The following is a 16,368-nucleotide window of genomic DNA, read 5'->3' as shown; positions in this document are numbered from 1 at the left end:
CCTCACCTCTCCTTGGACTCGTTTTCCCCTTCGGAGCGCACGCGTCACGCACAAACAAAGCTGTGTTCGCGTTTGCAGCTTCAAAGTCTTGGTGGAGTTCAAAGTAACGTTCACATACCCAGACAGCAGTTGTGGCTGTCCTGGAAAATTTGACTAGGGGCTTTATCCCCACATGTCCTCAGCTCCTCTGCTCTGAAGTGGTTGTTTATTCCTCTTGCATCCTTCTGCTGATAGAAGATGTAGTCAAGAGGCAGCTGAGACCGTTACAGCGCTGGTTGTCAGGGTTTCTCTTTGGCAGCGTTACTCTGCCCGCTGTTTGCATGTGGATTTTGAGGAATTTAGGGATTTTCTGTTAACCAGCTAACTCCTGAACCTGATGTGGTAGTTTCTTTTGGTTGGGTTTTTTTTGTTGTTGTTGGGTTTGGGATTGGTTTTTGTTGGGATTTTTTTTGCCTACTAGTTTTGTCTGATTTGAGTTTTCATTGTGTGAGGTTGGTACGGGTTTGACGTGGTTTGGATAGACCCCAAGCCAGGCTCTCTCTGCGAGGATCCATGTACCTGTAAAAGCTGGTGGCCGGGCTGGTGTGCTGCACCCTCTGCTATTCTCTCTGGTCCAGGGCTCCCCACAACTCTGCCAGTTCAAACAGGTCCTTGTTCTCAGTCCAGCTTCTGCTTCCCTGCCAAATCTGTGCTAATCAGTGTTTTTTCTCCCTTTCTTTTTTACATCTAATAAAATACAGTGGAAATGGGCAAGTGAGGGAGGAGCTATTGTTTTCTTTGGCTCATGGTGACCATCTGAGCAAAGATGGAACCAGACAGGAGCCAAAGATCAGTTTCCTTCTCCACAAGCAAAGGAGCCTCAAGAACACCAGCCAGCCCTGTTGCTTCCACAAGCCTTTGTGCTGCAGCCTCACATGGTGGTCTGGCAAAGTGGCTGTGAGGGGCTTCTTGTGGAGCTTGGTGTTTGTCCTGGTGTTTGTGATCTCTGCTTTCTATCCGTGATGGACAATCCTCTTACCTGGAAATCATGTTTGATGAGGCATTGCTGGTGGAAGTTGTAGCTTCTGGTCAGATAGTTTCTTTCAGAAGGAGTGATTTCTGACCGAGTTTGAACCATGCTTTCAGCTGGATGAGTTTCAGAAAGGGTGAGGGGTGCGAAGGGTCAATATATGTAGCGTTTTGTTATTCCAACACAAAGTTGCAACCCGAAGATGGGACCTAACAGATGGTGTAATAAAACTGCCAGCAGTTTCAGGCTTGAAGTGAAATTTCAGGCTTGAACAAGAAATCTGGAAATTAAATTATGTGTGAAAAGGTTAAACTCCTAGATTTGAGAAAATTTAGAGCAGAGAATTATGCTTAAAAAAAATGAAAGAAAAGTCAATTGAAAGTAAGTGAAGTTTCTTTTCTGACATGAAAGTTGACCTACAGTATGTGCATTCCCCATGTTTCAGCTTTGTCCTAGGCTTTGGGAGCCAAAAAGTGAAGACTGCCTGCATGATGGGTGTTAATCACAGCATGTTGTGCCAGCAGAGATCAGAGTGACAAATGAACAAACCACATCCATTGTGAAAAGCATATTTATAGCTAAAAATGGTGTTGAAGGTGCCAGCAACAGAGAAATGTAATCTTTTTTTATAAAGAGTTTCCAGGATTCATAGTAGAACTGCTGAACCCACAGGTTCAAGAGTCTGAACCTGTTTCATTTGAGCAGGTTTTTTGGACTCTAACTCTCTCTCACGTCCAGCAGGTGGGAAAAGGGAATTTGAAGAAATAACTGTTGCCTTCAGGTGGTGCTTTCAAAGCATTAATTGCTGGTATGAATCATTAACTGTGGCCAGTGTGGAACCATAATCCTAAGCATTACAAACCCAACTACCAGTGCTTCAGTGGGAAACCCAATGATAAATTCCAGTGTGGTGTAAGATACAGTGCTTTTCTGTCATTTATGTTCAGGAATCGTGTGTAACTGCTTATTGTTAGACTTACTCTTTTAAAGCAGGGACTGTGTTGACCACCCTCTCCTGTATTCTCAAACTTAAAGAAGCTCACCTCTTTCAGCACTGGAGTGGCAGAAAAAAACCTGATGCAGTGAGAAGTGTGTTGCTGCAGTTCAGTTCTTTTCATTCAGTTTATGAATCTTAAATCCCGCCAACTCCTTGTGACTAAAGGGGAGGGGATTAAAACCTTGTAACTTAGCGTGTCTGCTCACTGAATATCTGCAGTTCTGGCAGCTGTACATGTTTTACTTGTCTGTAGCTAAATAATCAATTTGGTTTTCTTTCATTAAAAGGCAGATCGGGAGCGGCGCAGAGAAATTTCCTTACTAGATGACATTTCATCGCAATGTCCGATCGTTTGGGGCAAATAACCAAGGGAAAGGATGGGAAAAGCAAGTACTCGACTCTCAGCCTGTTTGATAAGTATAAAGGAAAGTCAATAGAAGCTATCAGAACTACAGGTAAGAAATACCTTCAGAAAGCTCCTTTTGATGTCTTCCAAGAGTGTTGTTGCAGAGTGAATTCAGGCTGTCGGCCCTATGGGTAGGATGTCCAGTGGGAAGCAACTGGGTTGCAGAGCTGTTTGTGCTGGTGTCTAAGCCTGTGTTTCATCAGGACTTCAAGGAAAATGTGGTTCTTTGTGCTGCTTTTATTGTAGAGACATGGAGGAATTGCAGCGAAACAGCTGGGGGACTGTTGGCCCTTTTGTTTAGCCTGTGTCCAGGTTGCAAACTTGAGTGAAAGCCTTACTGCGGCCTTAGGCTGCACCAAGATGGGGCAGTTAAGCTGACTGAAGTGCCTTAAGTTGAGAGTGAAGGACTGAAGGTCTCTGGGAAGAATGTGAGTTAGTTTTGCAGTGGAGATGTGACCAAAAGTAGATGGTGGGGTCAAAAAAAGAAATAGAAACATTGCCTGAACTGGCTCTGGATTTGGTGTGGAAGGAGAAAAACAAAGAAAATAAAATACCATCTTAATAAACCCGATCTGGTGGGTAGAGCTGGAAAATCTAGACCTCAGGACTCCTGGGTTAGATTACCAGGCTGCCTGCTCAGAGGTGGACTTGGGTTGCCATTTCCCCAAGCCGTGAGAGGGTGATGCTGCTTCTCCTTGGTGAAATGAAAGATGAGTATGGGCACAGGTAGTTAAAAGACTCTGTGGGCATTTGCTGTTAGGGGGAATTATTTCTCTCTCCCTCCTGACTGTTGTAGGAGGCTGCCTGTTAGCCAGCTGCTACAACAGACGGCTGCCTCGCTCTGGTCCTCTGGGACGTGACCTGTATGTTGACATAGCAGCAGTGATGCTGCTTGTTGTACAGTTCAGTTGGGACTGCACCTGGCCACACTACGCTAATTAAGGTTACTTATCTAGCAGGGTACAGCCCTCTGTGACTTGCTGTTGTTCCTTTCTTGCTAGTTATTCCTAGACATGGCTTACAGAGTCTTGGGAAAGTTGCTGCTGCCCGGCGCATGCCACCTCCTGCAAACTTGCCTAGTTTGAAGTCTGAGAACAAAGGAAACGACCCCAACATCATTATAGTACCCAAGGACGGTACAGGATGGGCAAACAAGCAGGATCAGCCAGACCAAAAGAAGTAGGTAGAATTACTCTTTGCTAAGTTTTGTCAGGCAAGCAGCAGCAGTTGTGCACTGCTCTGCTGTGTGTTGGACCTTACAGTGATCAGTTCTGTGGTCCATGCCAGTGTAGAGCCAATGTTAGCTTGATCTTTTAGCAACTCCTATATTGTCAGAGCTGTTTGTGTTCTCGCCTCCCTTCCACTTTGATCTCACCTCTGTTACCTCTTTTTCAGTTCCAGTGCGACGGCTGCACAGCTGCAGGAGTCGCTGCCGCAGCAGGGTTTGCAGAAATCTGTCTCCAATTTGCAGAAGCCGACACAGTCAATCAGTCAGGAGGTAGGTGCAAGTGATCTCTGTGACTGCCATACAGCTTGAGGGATTTCTTTAGTTGTCTTTGTGGCCTTGTACAAGTAAGAATCAGCAGACTGCAATTTACAGAACAATTCCTGTGTAATAAATTCTTGTAGAATTGACTGTCTCGACTCCAAGTTATTGTGCCCCAGGAGTGCTGTGCTGCAGTTATAGGTCTGTACACGTTACCTCTGTACTTTTCAAGTGTGTGCAGAAAGTAGCTTCAATCTAGAAGGAGTGGCTGGAATGTGGGATGGCTGGTTAGCACTTCTAAACTATTTCACTTTGGGTCTAATTCAAGTGTCGCTTGGTGACAACAGATCCAGCTCTTGCTCCCAGCTTGATGAGACTTGATAAGAGGAGATCTGCTCACGTGGGAGAAGTAGCCAGTGTTAGGACCTGAAAAAGCTACTGGCAAGTAAGAAAGCTTCCCCAGAGAGTGCAGGGACCTGGCCCCTCTGTGCTGCAGATTTCACACTTTCAGTTTCAAAAAAATTTCCCAGTCCTTGAGGTTCAGGGAAATCAGGACAGGAGTTATGTTTTGAAGAGGAAAAGAGTGGTTAATGCATGAGGAAGTAGGGTAGCCTTCAAGCTGAGGTGCAGCATGGAACAAATCTAGAAGATTAAGAGGGACCATTTGGGAGAATTCAACAGAACAAAGGGAAAGCTTGATTAGAGGGAAGAAACCAAGAGGATTGGTTTGAGGAAATAGTTGGTGAAGATAAGTGGAGGAGAGATGAGAGGAGGGGCAGAGAAGAAGATTTTTGCTGTAGCATCATGGTGCACTGGTGTGGAGAACGGCTCATTGTAGTCCCAACAAGAACCTGGGGAGACCTGTGGTATCCACTGACATCTGGGTGTTCTAGAGGTCTGAACTGTAGCAGATGCCAACCAGGAAATGAGAAACAGTCATGAGACTTCACTGATCTGTGGGTGTTGGGGTTTTTCTTTGTGTTTTGATTTGTTTTCAGAGTACAAATTCAGTGCCAGGTGGACCAAAGTCATGGGCACAGCTGAATGGAAAGCCAGCAGGACAAGAAGGTGGTGAGTATAATAAAAATGGAGCTGAGTATGTGCCTACTTCTCCCAGACAGGCGTGAGATGGGATGGACTACATTTCTTTCTGCCCTCCCTGTCTACACAGATGGGGAACGGGACACAGCTGTCTTGGTTACGGTGCAGTGAGGCCGTACAAGTCTTGTTTTCAGTCTGTGTAGTGTGTTGGCTGGAATGATGCAACTGCATCCATTCAGGTCTGCCAGTGCAAGACAGCTTGAACAGAGTGCGTGTCATCACCACCTTGAGCCAGAAGGATTCATGCACGTGGGAAGCAGCAGGGAGTTCTGGGAGGGGGAGTTTTGAAGGAGAAGGGAAACATTTGCCCCCTCTTAAGCATCTTCCATCAGCCCAGAGCAGTGCGTATAAAGGTGCAGAAAAGGGAGTGGAAGAGGGGAGGGATTGGTTAAGAAGAAGGAAGAGAGGACATGGGAGACTGGAAATGTAGGCATCTCCTTGGCTGGTAGCATGGGGAGCTTCACCTGCTTAGGTGGTCAGAAGTGAGGCCGTAATGATAATACTCAAGGAGGCTGAACACAGCATCCTTGGTCCAAGGGTGTTACAGTGTCAGTGAGTGGAAGTGGCATTGAAGCTGTTGCTTGTACCTTGGCTGAGGCCTTTCTATCTCCGTGTAACTGTGCTGCTAATGGTTTCTGCTTGACTGAGGATCCTAAAGCAGTGTTAACATAAATAGGGAGTTTAGTTGTCTTGAGATACATCCATTTCCACACAGGAGCTGGTTTCCAGATGCACTGGGTACTACCATTAAAACTGTGGTGTGAGTAACAGCTCAGTTCCACTGTTCTAATGTGAACAGACCTGGAACCATTCAGTTGTTGAATGAGGATGCAGAGATTTGAAAGAATTGAGACAACTGTACATTGCAGATACGGAAGGGATAAGCTTTTCCTAAATTAAATGAGTCACTTAATGAGAAGAGGGTGTTTCTCAAAGGCTAAATGTTAAAGCAGAGACTTGTGCTTGCCTGAGGCTGGTGGCCAATGCAAAGACTGTTTCTTGTTTGGTTAATTGGTACTTTTTTGAGACTGCTGTGTGGACTTCCTGTACAGTTGTTTTGAAATCTGATCGTCTAACAATGTTCTTAAAGATTTTTTGAAAACTCATTCTAGGTCACACTTATCATTATAGAGTTCTCAACCCAAGAAAAGAGTTGCATATGTGGCTAAGAGCAGCTTAATTAGAAGGTAATTGAATCACAGAAGCATCAGAAATCTGGCTGAAAGGACTTCTTAGGCCATCCCATCCTCGCACCTCCTCTCCAGTGGCATTGAACAGTTGCTTTTCCTTCTAAGCTAATACAGCAGTTTCTAATATTATTGGCAAAGAGGAAAGTCTTTTTCTTTTTGCTTTTCCTAGGTATTACTGCTGTAAATTTGGTTTTGTAATTTGGAAAAAAAATTTTGTAAAAATACTTGGTTTTGGAGGGTGTATCCTGAAGAAATGTGGTCCAGTAAATTAATTATGAACTGCTGCATGCCTGTGTCCTCTGCATAAGGGGCATTTGGAGTTGTTTTTAAAAAAAAAGGTGCACCAAACTTGTATCAATGTGATGCTCCCTAGGGTTAGACTGCAGATTGTTAATGCCTGCACAATAACAGGCGTTACATTGTGCAGCCTTACCTGGGGGGTGGAAGTCTCCCCTGAAAGACACTTCCATGTTGTTAATATTCTTTACTGCCATTCTAGTTCAGTAGAATAATGAAGTAGAAATCAGAACTCTCAGCACATCTCAGATATTTTGTGGTGTTTTTGGGAAACGTCCTTCTTGTTTATTCTCATCTGTCCAAAATATTTGAAGATGTTACATGCAGCAGTTGCAGTGTCTTCCCTGGGAATCTTCAGATGGGAAGTCTTGTACAGTGTGCAAGTTCCAGAAAGTGAAGATTACTTACAGAAGCCAATCATTCTTGACTCTTTAGGCCAAGCAAGGATAAAGATAGATGAGACTCTTCTGTCAGGTCTTCAGTACTCATTGCTGATATTTATAACGTGGTAATTCTGAAATGCCCTTTTTAAAAAGAGTATTAGCCAAGTAACACCAAGAAACGATCCTCAAAAAAGCAATTTTTTGATGTTTAGTAGTGCAGTAATGCTGACAGTTTTATTCAGTGCTATCTTTCCAGCAGATTTAGGAGAATTGCTGTGTTTTGTTTTCCAGTCACTGGTAGATCTTTAAAATGGACAGAAAGCTGTCATTCCAGCGTGGCTGATGACTTGGCAAGACAATTTGCCAATGACTAGAAATGAACCTGGCCTGATCTGGGAAGTGATCTGTGTCTTAGAAATGCTGCAGCAGGGAGGAGAGTGGGGTATAGCATATAGCACTTGGTCCTTATCCGTGGTCTTTCACTGAGTATAGTATAGCCAGAAATCTTAACAGTAGACTTCCCCAGTAGATTGAGATCTGAGCGAAAAGAGTCTGAATAGAAATGTGAAATACTTGATAACAGGGTATCATCTATAAGTGACCTTGCAGAATTTATATCTCTGCTTCAGTCTGAATTTTGTACTTTACAAAAATAATTGGAAGCTGAGAAAGTTCACTCTGACTTTGTTGAACATAAGAATTTAAATGAAGATCCCAAGTTAAGAGTGTAGGAGTACTGGGTGAGGACATGTGTTATCATTTTGGTGACAGTGTCTAAGAGCATTTTGGAAGTGAGCTGAGGTGCTGGTACGATAGTAATTTGGGTTTAAATATGTTGGAGGCCCAGATTCTCAGGAAACACATTTTCCAGGCTGATCTCCTAAGGGAATTGAAAGAGTGGAAAGACCTTCTCTGAGTCCCATGCTTATTTGTCTGACAGGTTCAAGGGCCTCAAGCCGACTGTTATCCTTCTCTCCCGAGGAATTTCCGACGCTGAAAGCAGCTGGCGAGCAGGACAAGGTTGGCAAAGAAAAGGGCGCCTTAGATCCGTCGTATGGGCCAGGACCAAGCCTCCGCCCCCAGAGTAAGTGGATGATTGTGTCTTTCTGCCTTATCCCAGCTCATAACCCCACAGACTGGGTTTTGGGAAGGGGGATGCCAGTTCACAGTAGTATCAGATTCTCCATCCTTACATTTCCTTTTATCTTTTTATGAGCTCACATGTGTCAAGCTGCTTAGTAAGTGACCACAGATTCACATGTAGTGCTGATGTTCACTGACTGAGTTCTGTGGTCCAGACAGCCAAGTATGGACTGTCATCTACTACATTGTTTAATTAAAGTTGCTGTGTTCTGTTGCAAAGCAGGCCCCTTCCCACTGGGTTAGGGGAGTCATAAGTGAAGTGAGTGGGTGGTGTGACGTGGCTTCTCTTTGAGTGTTTGTGCATGATCTAATTGGTCTTAACTTTGCAGGGTAAGGACTGTGGAGATGGGGAGCAGAGTTGGTTGGAATTTAGGCTTATTGATAAATAAGGACACCACTGGTGCAGCAATTACTTAATAACGACTGATGCTGCTAGTCTCTTAGAAAAATAAACACATTTGGAAATTTTCCTTGGTCCCCGATGTTTTTCTACGTGCTTAGTTTGTAATTAGGCCTTGACCAGAGTATTTGAGTTTTGAGACTTTCTGGCAGAGTGACTGTCTGCATTTACAAATGTTAACATAATTATTACCTCCTTTCCAGATGTCACCAGTTGGAGGGAGGGCGGTGGGAGGAACATCACCTCTGCCACATCTCTGACCGCCTCCCCTGCTGAGCTGGGCAGCAAGACCTCTAGCACCGGAGACGGAGCCCCCTCCTCAGTGAGTGCCAGCGATCCGAAGGAGCCGTCTCTCCGCCCAGCTCAGCCTGTCCGCAAAGGGGCTTCGCAGTTCATGGGAAATGTCTACCAGCCACCTACATACCATGACATGCTACCTGCTTTTGTAAGTTGCCCTTGTCCTTGTTTCTTATAATGTGTGTGTGGGTTGGAGTTAACAGAGATACCTGTTTTCTGGACTCTCAGCTGGTTCCCAGGGCTTGCTCAGGGATCCTTCTCTTTATCTGTTTTTAGTTTCCCCTGTTGGGCATTTGCCCTTTCGTGCTAGAATAGTGTAGCACAGCCTTGCTCAGCCTAAGGAGAAGTTGCTGTGTTCCGTTTAGAGCTGCAGATGGTGACCATTAGCACGTGGCCTGTTAGGCAGCCAGACGGTGGAATGTTTGTTTTCCCTTTGTGTGGATGCAGCTACCGTGCTCATGTTGTAACCTAATCTGGGTAAGCCTTCCTGTGTCAAGGAGGAAAAACAGACTATTCTGCTTTGCCTTTCCAGATGTGTCCACAACAGCCATCTGAGACCCCTGCTTCGCTGGACCGAGGGTCTTTCCCCCTTCCTCAGCTTCGACTTGAGCCCCGGGTACCTTTCAGGCAATACCAGATGAATGACCAGGATGGGTAAGGCTGCCATGACTGTCCCACTTGAGAGGCAGGTTCAGGGTGTGACATGAACCTTAAACTATGCAAGAGTTTGGGCCAGGGATCCAGTTGTGTGGGTGAAGCTGCAGGCAGCCTGATCTTTACCCAAAGAGGCAGTGCTTTACTTCAGCTGCAGCAGCACCTGAAATGTTGGAGGACTGTAAGCACTGTGTGTCTGAAGAACAGGCGGATGTGAGAAGTAGTTGTGTCTGATTCTGGACTGGAAGGGTTGCAGCTCTGATCTGTAAGCCCCAGGAGTTGTGTACCAGGTAGACAAGGGGAAGAAACTTTGCTAGATAGGGAGAGAAACTCGGAGCCCTTGTGTATAAGTGCATGGTAGAAAAGGACTGATTCACTCTTACAAACTCAGCTCTACGTTCTTCACTGCTTGCTGTTTCCAACCGTTTCTTTGCATTTCCCTGTAGAAAAGAGAACAGGCTCAGCCTGTCTCGCCCAACACGTCCAGTTCGGCAGCAAATAGAGCGAGCACCTCGGCCCACCATTATCAATGCAGAGAACCTAAAGGGGCTGGATGAACTAGACACTGATGCAGATGATGGCTGGGCAGGTAAAGTGCTTCCATTCTCTAGCTTCAGGCAGCAGCCTAGTAGGTGAAGTAAAGTTGTTACTCCTCCCTGAAGTATGAAATAGCCAGGATGTTCTGGAGGCTCTGTTTTACTCCCACAGAAGGAAGGAGGGGAAGCAAAGAGTGGTCTGTGTAGTTGTGAAATTGCTGTTGGTGTAAATGATGACACAATGGATCCTTCTGATCTTTCCATCACACTATGCTCAAGGAACTGGATCTGAAGACTCCTAAAACCTGAAAGCACCAAACAGCAGGAGGATAGCAGCATGGCTGCTGGGAAGAAGAGTTAGTCCTACCTTGTCAGTTGTGACATTCTGTATCCAACTAGCTTGGTGGCTGTCTCATTTGCAGCCCCATTCCCACACTGCTTGCTGCTCCTCTTCTGAGACCAGCTCACCTGTTCAGCAGTGTGGGACCACACTACTCATATCAATTCAAGTACCTCTGGTGAACATTCAGCTTTCCAAGTAGTTTATGCCAAGCCTGTGCATTCCCTGGTTTAGTTCTAGAGAGGGCATAAGCTTTATCAGGACAAGGGACCTGTTTCCTCTCGTATATCCCTTCTCCAATCCTTCCTTCATAGGCATTCATGAAGAAGTGGATTACTCTGAGAAACTGAAGTTTAGTGAAGATGAGGAAGAAGAAGAAACTGTTAAAGACGGACGACAGAAGTGGTAAGAAGTGTCTGTATTTGCAACTACAGTTGTTTCAGTTAAAGTAAACCATACCAGAATCTTTTTAAAACTTGTTCTACATGTTGAGGCTTGATCCCCCTGATTTGTTTATTCCACTGGCCAATGTTTAGGTTGGCTTTACGGATGTGTGTAGCTTTTGAAGCTGAGTGTCAGGATGCTAGGGTTTTTTTCCTCCTCCCCTTTCTGTGTCTCACCTTTATCCTGCTGCACAATAGTGGTGTTAATCCTTACGCACCTTAGGAGGAAAAGTGCATTGCTTGTTCTGGTGGTTTTTTGGATCTTTCCTTTCTGTTACAGTCAGTTGCCTTTGCCACTTGATAAGATTGCATGTGCTTTTTGAGGCAAGTAGCAAATGTAAAAGTAAAGCTGTTTGTATGACAGGAACAGCTGGGATCCCAGAAGGCAGCGACAGTTGTCCATGAGCTCTGCAGACAGTGCAGATGTCAAACACACCTTGGAGGAAGGAAAGAATTGGGGTGACTCAGCTGGCTTAGCCCGGTCAGTCCGGAAAGTGCAGGATTCACAGCAGCCTCCGAGGAAGCTGAATGGCTGGAGCTCTGCATCTGAGTACCAGGTAGGTTGAACTGTTGTGAGTGGGCTTGTGCTGCTGGATGCAAGGCATCGCTGTCCTGAAGAACCCAGTTTGACATTTTATTGAAAACAGGATACTGATGAATTTCTCAAGTCTTTGTTTATATCCAGCTGGAGAGAAATCCATCTGCATAGCACTTCCACTAGAGAAGTTGAAACTGGTCCAGAGCAGAGGGGTTGTCAGACAGTGATAAAACTGAGATCTGAACAAGATAGCAATAACTACCCATGAAAAGCGGGCTTTGTGTGCATGAGGGTAGAGAGGAGGGAGTCAGGAGGGGATTTTCTCACGTGGGATGCAAAGCTCCATATACAGGAGATGTTTAGACTGTGTTTATTGAAGAACATTTTTCCTTTGGCAGAAGCCTGCAGTGGGAGGTACTCTCAAACAGCAGTCCCTCGAGGATAAAGAAGAAAAGGTGCCACTGAGACAGAAGTTTGTGCACTCTGAGATCTCGGAGGCTGTCGAGAGAGCCAGGAGGCGACGGGAGGAGGAGGAGCGGCGAGCCAGGGAGGAGCGTCTGGCAGCCTGCGCTGCAAAGCTGAAACAACTCGATCAGAAATGCAAACTGGCTCAGAAGAGTGGGGAGACCCAGAAACACACTGAGAATGAAGACCTGCGACCCCCAAGCACAGAGAAAAATGCTGTGCAAGAGAATGGGCATGCTTTCTGTAGAGGTAAAGAAATGTTGCTTGCCTCACTTTGTAAAAACCGCTTTTTTGCTATTGTGCTGATCTCTGACCTGAAGTGGGGAGTTCTTGGGAGGGAGCATTTGGAGTTGCACTCAGTTGCACTTGAGAGATTGTCTGTTTCATGTATTCTGCAGAGTATTTTAGGTTAATGATGAAGGTTCATTTAAGAAAAAAAAAAAGAAAAACAAACAACCCACAAGACTATTAAAAGAAGTGCAGATCTCTTTGGTTACCTCAGTCAGCTGTGCTAGCAGATACCTTGTTGTAACGGGCCTCTTGATCTTCTCATGATTACATGATAATATTAAAGTGCTCAGGGGCCACAGATCAGAAAGTCTGTTATCAGTAAGTGCTGGCAGGTTTAAGGAGTAACAGGGGAAATGGACTTTTCCCCCCCCCATGCTTAAGCAGAAGTTTGATGTCAGAGGAGGATCTCAGAATTTATCACTAAAACAAGATGGACAAAGCCCTCTAGATCTGTCAAGGCAAATAAGGGAGATTGTGTGACGTGCTATATATGATTGTAATAAAGTTCAACCATGTAACACAGTCAGGACAATCCCCAGCTGTGTATGTTGTGGTGGTGCACTCACAAGCCCTGTCGTGAGCAGGGTTTTTCAAAGCTTATTTTCTTCTCTGCAGCCACCCCTGAGTTTCATACACAGGAAGTCTCTGTTGGATATCTGGAAGAGGAGACTCCTGCCCCAGCAGCAGCAGCCCAAAGCAGCAGTGAGGAGGAGCTCAGAGAAGCTCCTTCCCCAGCACAGGAATTCAACAAATACCAGAAATCTCTTCCCCCACGATTCCAGAGGCAGCAGCAGCAACAGCAGCAGGTAATAGGTGTGACACTCCCACCCCTCTTCCTTGGACCACCACCAAGCCGTTGTGTTTGCTTGGTTCTCAACACAGTCGCACAACCAACTGTCTTTGGGCTGGGAGGTGGTAACTGGGAGTTTTGCAGTGGCCTTTGACAGATGTATCCTGTCTGATGGGGTAAAAGGGCTCTATATAGGTCACATGAGTTTTTCGTGCACCCTGTGTTGCTGAAGCTGTTGTGGTAATGAGTGCTTTCTGTGGCTGGGAAGAGGTGTGGGCAGGCCAGGTCTGTCAGTTGCTTGGGAGAAAAGTAGACACTGCTGTTGGAAGTGTTGACTTGTCTGGCATGGTTGTTTCAGTGTCTCCTGACAATGTTGAAATCTTAGGACTGCGTGGTTTGCAGCAGAGCTCTGGTTTGCAAATGTGTGTATGCAGAAGTTGGGATGTTCCCCTTCCCATGTCCAAAGTCAAGAGAGTAGCAGTGGCTGCCTTGGTACATGCTGTAGGCCTGATCCCGTGAAGTCTCTAATGCCTTTAGCTGGCAGTGAACCTCTGTTCTGATTCCCTGGCACTAGATGGGAGCTGCTGTTCTTCAGCACTGCTGCAGTGACAAGGAGCTGAGTACACAGGCCAAGGGAAAGGAGAACCTTTAGGAGTCAGCTGCTTAAATTTCCTTTGCACTTGCTGTGCCCTTGTCCTGTTAGGTACAGGCAGCCATTTTTGCTGGGGCCAACTCTGCTTATGTTGGCAGGTGGTTGGACTCTGCTTCTGGGCTGAACGTGAGAGCTGTGAAGTGTCACACTTCTTGTTCCACCTCCTGCCTTTACAGAGAGGTGGTCCTCTACATCTACCCAGCTTTTTTTCTTTGAGTCTCTTTCAAATCACTGTTTTCTTTGCACCATAAATATGTTTGGTCTTAACCATTTCATTTTTGTTTCACTGAAAACTCTCTTCTGGAGCTCTGGGAGACCAGCTCGAACTGCTTTGTGTGTCTTGCATCTTTCCCAGCCTAATAGTGCTGTATGTGCTGTACACGGTGTTCAGCTCTTCTTCCAGATGCAGTGAGCCTCCTCCTTAGGGCAGCAGAGTCAAAGTAAGGGACAGAATATCCAGGCTTGAGATGATGCAGAGTTAATTGCCATTCATTGTAGAATAACCACTTGAAATACGATGTAATCAGCGCTGCTGCAAGCCTTAGTGAAGAGCTCACATTTAGCTTTTGCTTGGAAGCTCAGTAATTGTTCTTTTATGGCTGATCCCCTCTGCTCGTTAGTGGGCAGTTGACATTTTCATCATTCAAATGTACAGTAGCAAACACTGCTAATGTTGCTCTTTACAAGAGATGCTTTTAAACTAAAAATAATTAGATGCCTTTGCTGTCATGCTAATAATACCACAGGTCATTGCTACTGGAAGAACATGTAATTTTCATTGTGTTCTCTCTTGTCCTCTGGGTTGTTAGTATGTACGAGGCAGTTTGTATTTGGGCTGGCTTGTATTGCTGCTTTAGTAGCAGTGGTTCCATGAAAAGAACAAAATACAAATTAGTGTTGGTATCATTAATGAAATACTTTCTCCAAGGTACTGGAGCACTGGATAACTCTGATATAATCTTTGTATTTATCTGAGTTTCTCTTTTGCCATGATGGTGTGTCAGGTTCAGATTTAAGGGTGCCTCTCTTGCTCTGCAGTAAGGGATTGGCTTTTCTTATAAACAGTTACACTGTCTGACACTGTAAGGAAAGATGGTGGAAAGTTTGACAAGTAAATAGATGTATTCCGTATTAATTGGAGCTGTTTACCTGCTCAGAGCTGTCTTTGGTACACAAATCTCCCTTCACGTACAGGTTCCTCTTGGACCTTTAGGAAAAGTTAAATGTCAAATCAGATTAACATCCTGACAGTCCTCAGCTAAAGGAAGGTGGGCTGGCCATGTGGGAGATGGGAAACAATGCAAAGGTGTCAGCCTGTCTCTGGAGGATGCACAGGAAATACCATAAAATATTAACAGGTCCCTTAATTGAGTTTAGAATGTCCTTACCGAATGGGTTTGGCTCACGTGAGTAGAGCTAATATACATACACACTAAATAACTTAAAATTACATTTCCTACAAAGAGCAACATCTTCTAAAGTGTTTGGTTCCAATTAGGAATCTCTGTTTGACCGAGAGCTGTCCTGTATCTCACAGAAGTGTTGAGAAAATGCAAACTCCAGTCTTGAAGCTGATCCCTTGCATTTGACCACATGATGTAGCCCATAGTGCTGTGAGATTCTGGCTGCAACATATTCTGGCTGTTCTGGGTATTTAGAGAATAATAACAGCTGCCACGTTCCCAGCTGGTAGTGAGTTGCCTTTATCTGCTCTCCCCTCCCATCTGATCTGATTTTGAGCCTCTAACACATGGAATGTGTTTTCCTTTGGCTGGCCAGTTTACAAGTGTGATTCCTGGCAGAGTGACCATTCATGTCAAACAGCCCATCCCTCTTCCCTGCAGGAGCAGCTGTACAAAATGCAGCACTGGCAGCAGCAGCAGCAAGTCTATCCTCCCCCATCCCATTCCCATCCCCAACGGACGTTCTACCCGCCGCACCCCCAGATGCTTGGCTTTGATCCTCGCTGGATGATGATGCCCTCTTATATGGACCCTCGCATGGCCCAGAGTCGTACCCCTGTGGATTTCTACCCTTCAGCCCTTCACCCTTCAGGTAAGATGTTCAGTGTTTCCCTTTGTCATGGCTGTTGAGTTGGTCCATATCCGGAAAGTTACTGCAACTCTTTCTCAGACCAAAATCTTTGGAAGTTGGTTTTCAGGATTGTAGAATGCAAGGAGTGCATTACAGTCTTAGAGCTTCTGCGAGTGCTCAGGTGCTAGATGTCCTCGGGATTGGTCAGTCTTGTGGTTTCTGGCCAGTGAGGAAGGGTTGTTTGAGCTGTGGAGATGGTGATGGCTGTCCTAATTTGCTGTACTTCACCCATCTTACATCTGTCCTGACTTTGCATCCTGGCTATCTGTGATTGACCTTCTCTAGGGATGAGAAAGAGTTGGTTGCAATGAAGGCTAGTGAGGAAACAGAGGAGGTTGAGAGGGAGGACACCTACCTGCCCATCTCATACCCTCCAGTGGGAGATCTTCCCTAGTAGCTTGGTAGCCTTAGAGGATGTCAAAACAGATCTTGCCCCTTGGAGGAGAAGGATGAGTTTGGGAGTTAGTCTAATAATGTGAAATCTTAATAGACCCTCTTCAAGAAATATGATGGAGAAGTCCTGTAGTTCCTGAGCTGTGTGCTCCTAGCACCTTCCTACCTGTTACTGATCTTCAGGGGTGCAAATATAAACATTGGGATGTATAAATCAGTCCATTGAGTTTGTGGTTTGTTTTCACACACCTGCTTGCTTCCAAGCCAGTGATGGTGGGTAGTGTTCTGTGCAGGCTGGGCTCTGCAAGCTGTGTCACCTTCTGTATCACTCCAGGTGGATTTCCCAGCTGTGTGTTTCCCAAGCACAGTCTCCTCTCTACCAGAAAGGTTTCTGTGTCTGCAGTCACCTGCTGCCCTGAAAGGAAGGGGGGTCAGGCTAGCTGTAGATTGTTATTTTTTTTTT

The 16,368-nt window shown here is 45.5% G+C and overlaps 1 protein-coding gene across 1 annotated transcript in view; it reads left to right on the top strand.

Annotated features, from left to right (window-relative positions):
- Nucleotides 1-2,346: 2,346 nt before the first annotated feature.
- Nucleotides 2,347-16,368, top strand: part of PRRC2B (proline rich coiled-coil 2B) — a 31,817-nt gene continuing 17,795 nt past the window's right edge. Inside the window, exons 1-13 of the mRNA XM_010175472.2 lie at nt 2,347-2,461; nt 3,414-3,591; nt 3,808-3,910; nt 4,897-4,969; nt 7,810-7,953; nt 8,616-8,857; nt 9,242-9,363; nt 9,810-9,952; nt 10,554-10,644; nt 11,047-11,239; nt 11,619-11,934; nt 12,592-12,782; nt 15,263-15,487. Of these exons, the coding sequence (XP_010173774.1) occupies nt 2,347-2,461; nt 3,414-3,591; nt 3,808-3,910; nt 4,897-4,969; nt 7,810-7,953; nt 8,616-8,857; nt 9,242-9,363; nt 9,810-9,952; nt 10,554-10,644; nt 11,047-11,239; nt 11,619-11,934; nt 12,592-12,782; nt 15,263-15,487 (2,136 nt within the window). The remainder of the gene's footprint in view (nt 2,462-3,413; nt 3,592-3,807; nt 3,911-4,896; nt 4,970-7,809; nt 7,954-8,615; nt 8,858-9,241; nt 9,364-9,809; nt 9,953-10,553; nt 10,645-11,046; nt 11,240-11,618; nt 11,935-12,591; nt 12,783-15,262; nt 15,488-16,368) is intronic.

Source organism: Antrostomus carolinensis, unplaced genomic scaffold (genome assembly GCF_000700745.2).
Source record: "Antrostomus carolinensis isolate BGI_N321 unplaced genomic scaffold, ASM70074v2 scaffold27249, whole genome shotgun sequence".
NCBI lineage: Eukaryota > Metazoa > Chordata > Aves > Caprimulgiformes > Caprimulgidae > Antrostomus > Antrostomus carolinensis.
Note: the sequence above shows the minus strand (reverse complement) of the source record. Positions and strands in the feature narration are given on the sequence as shown.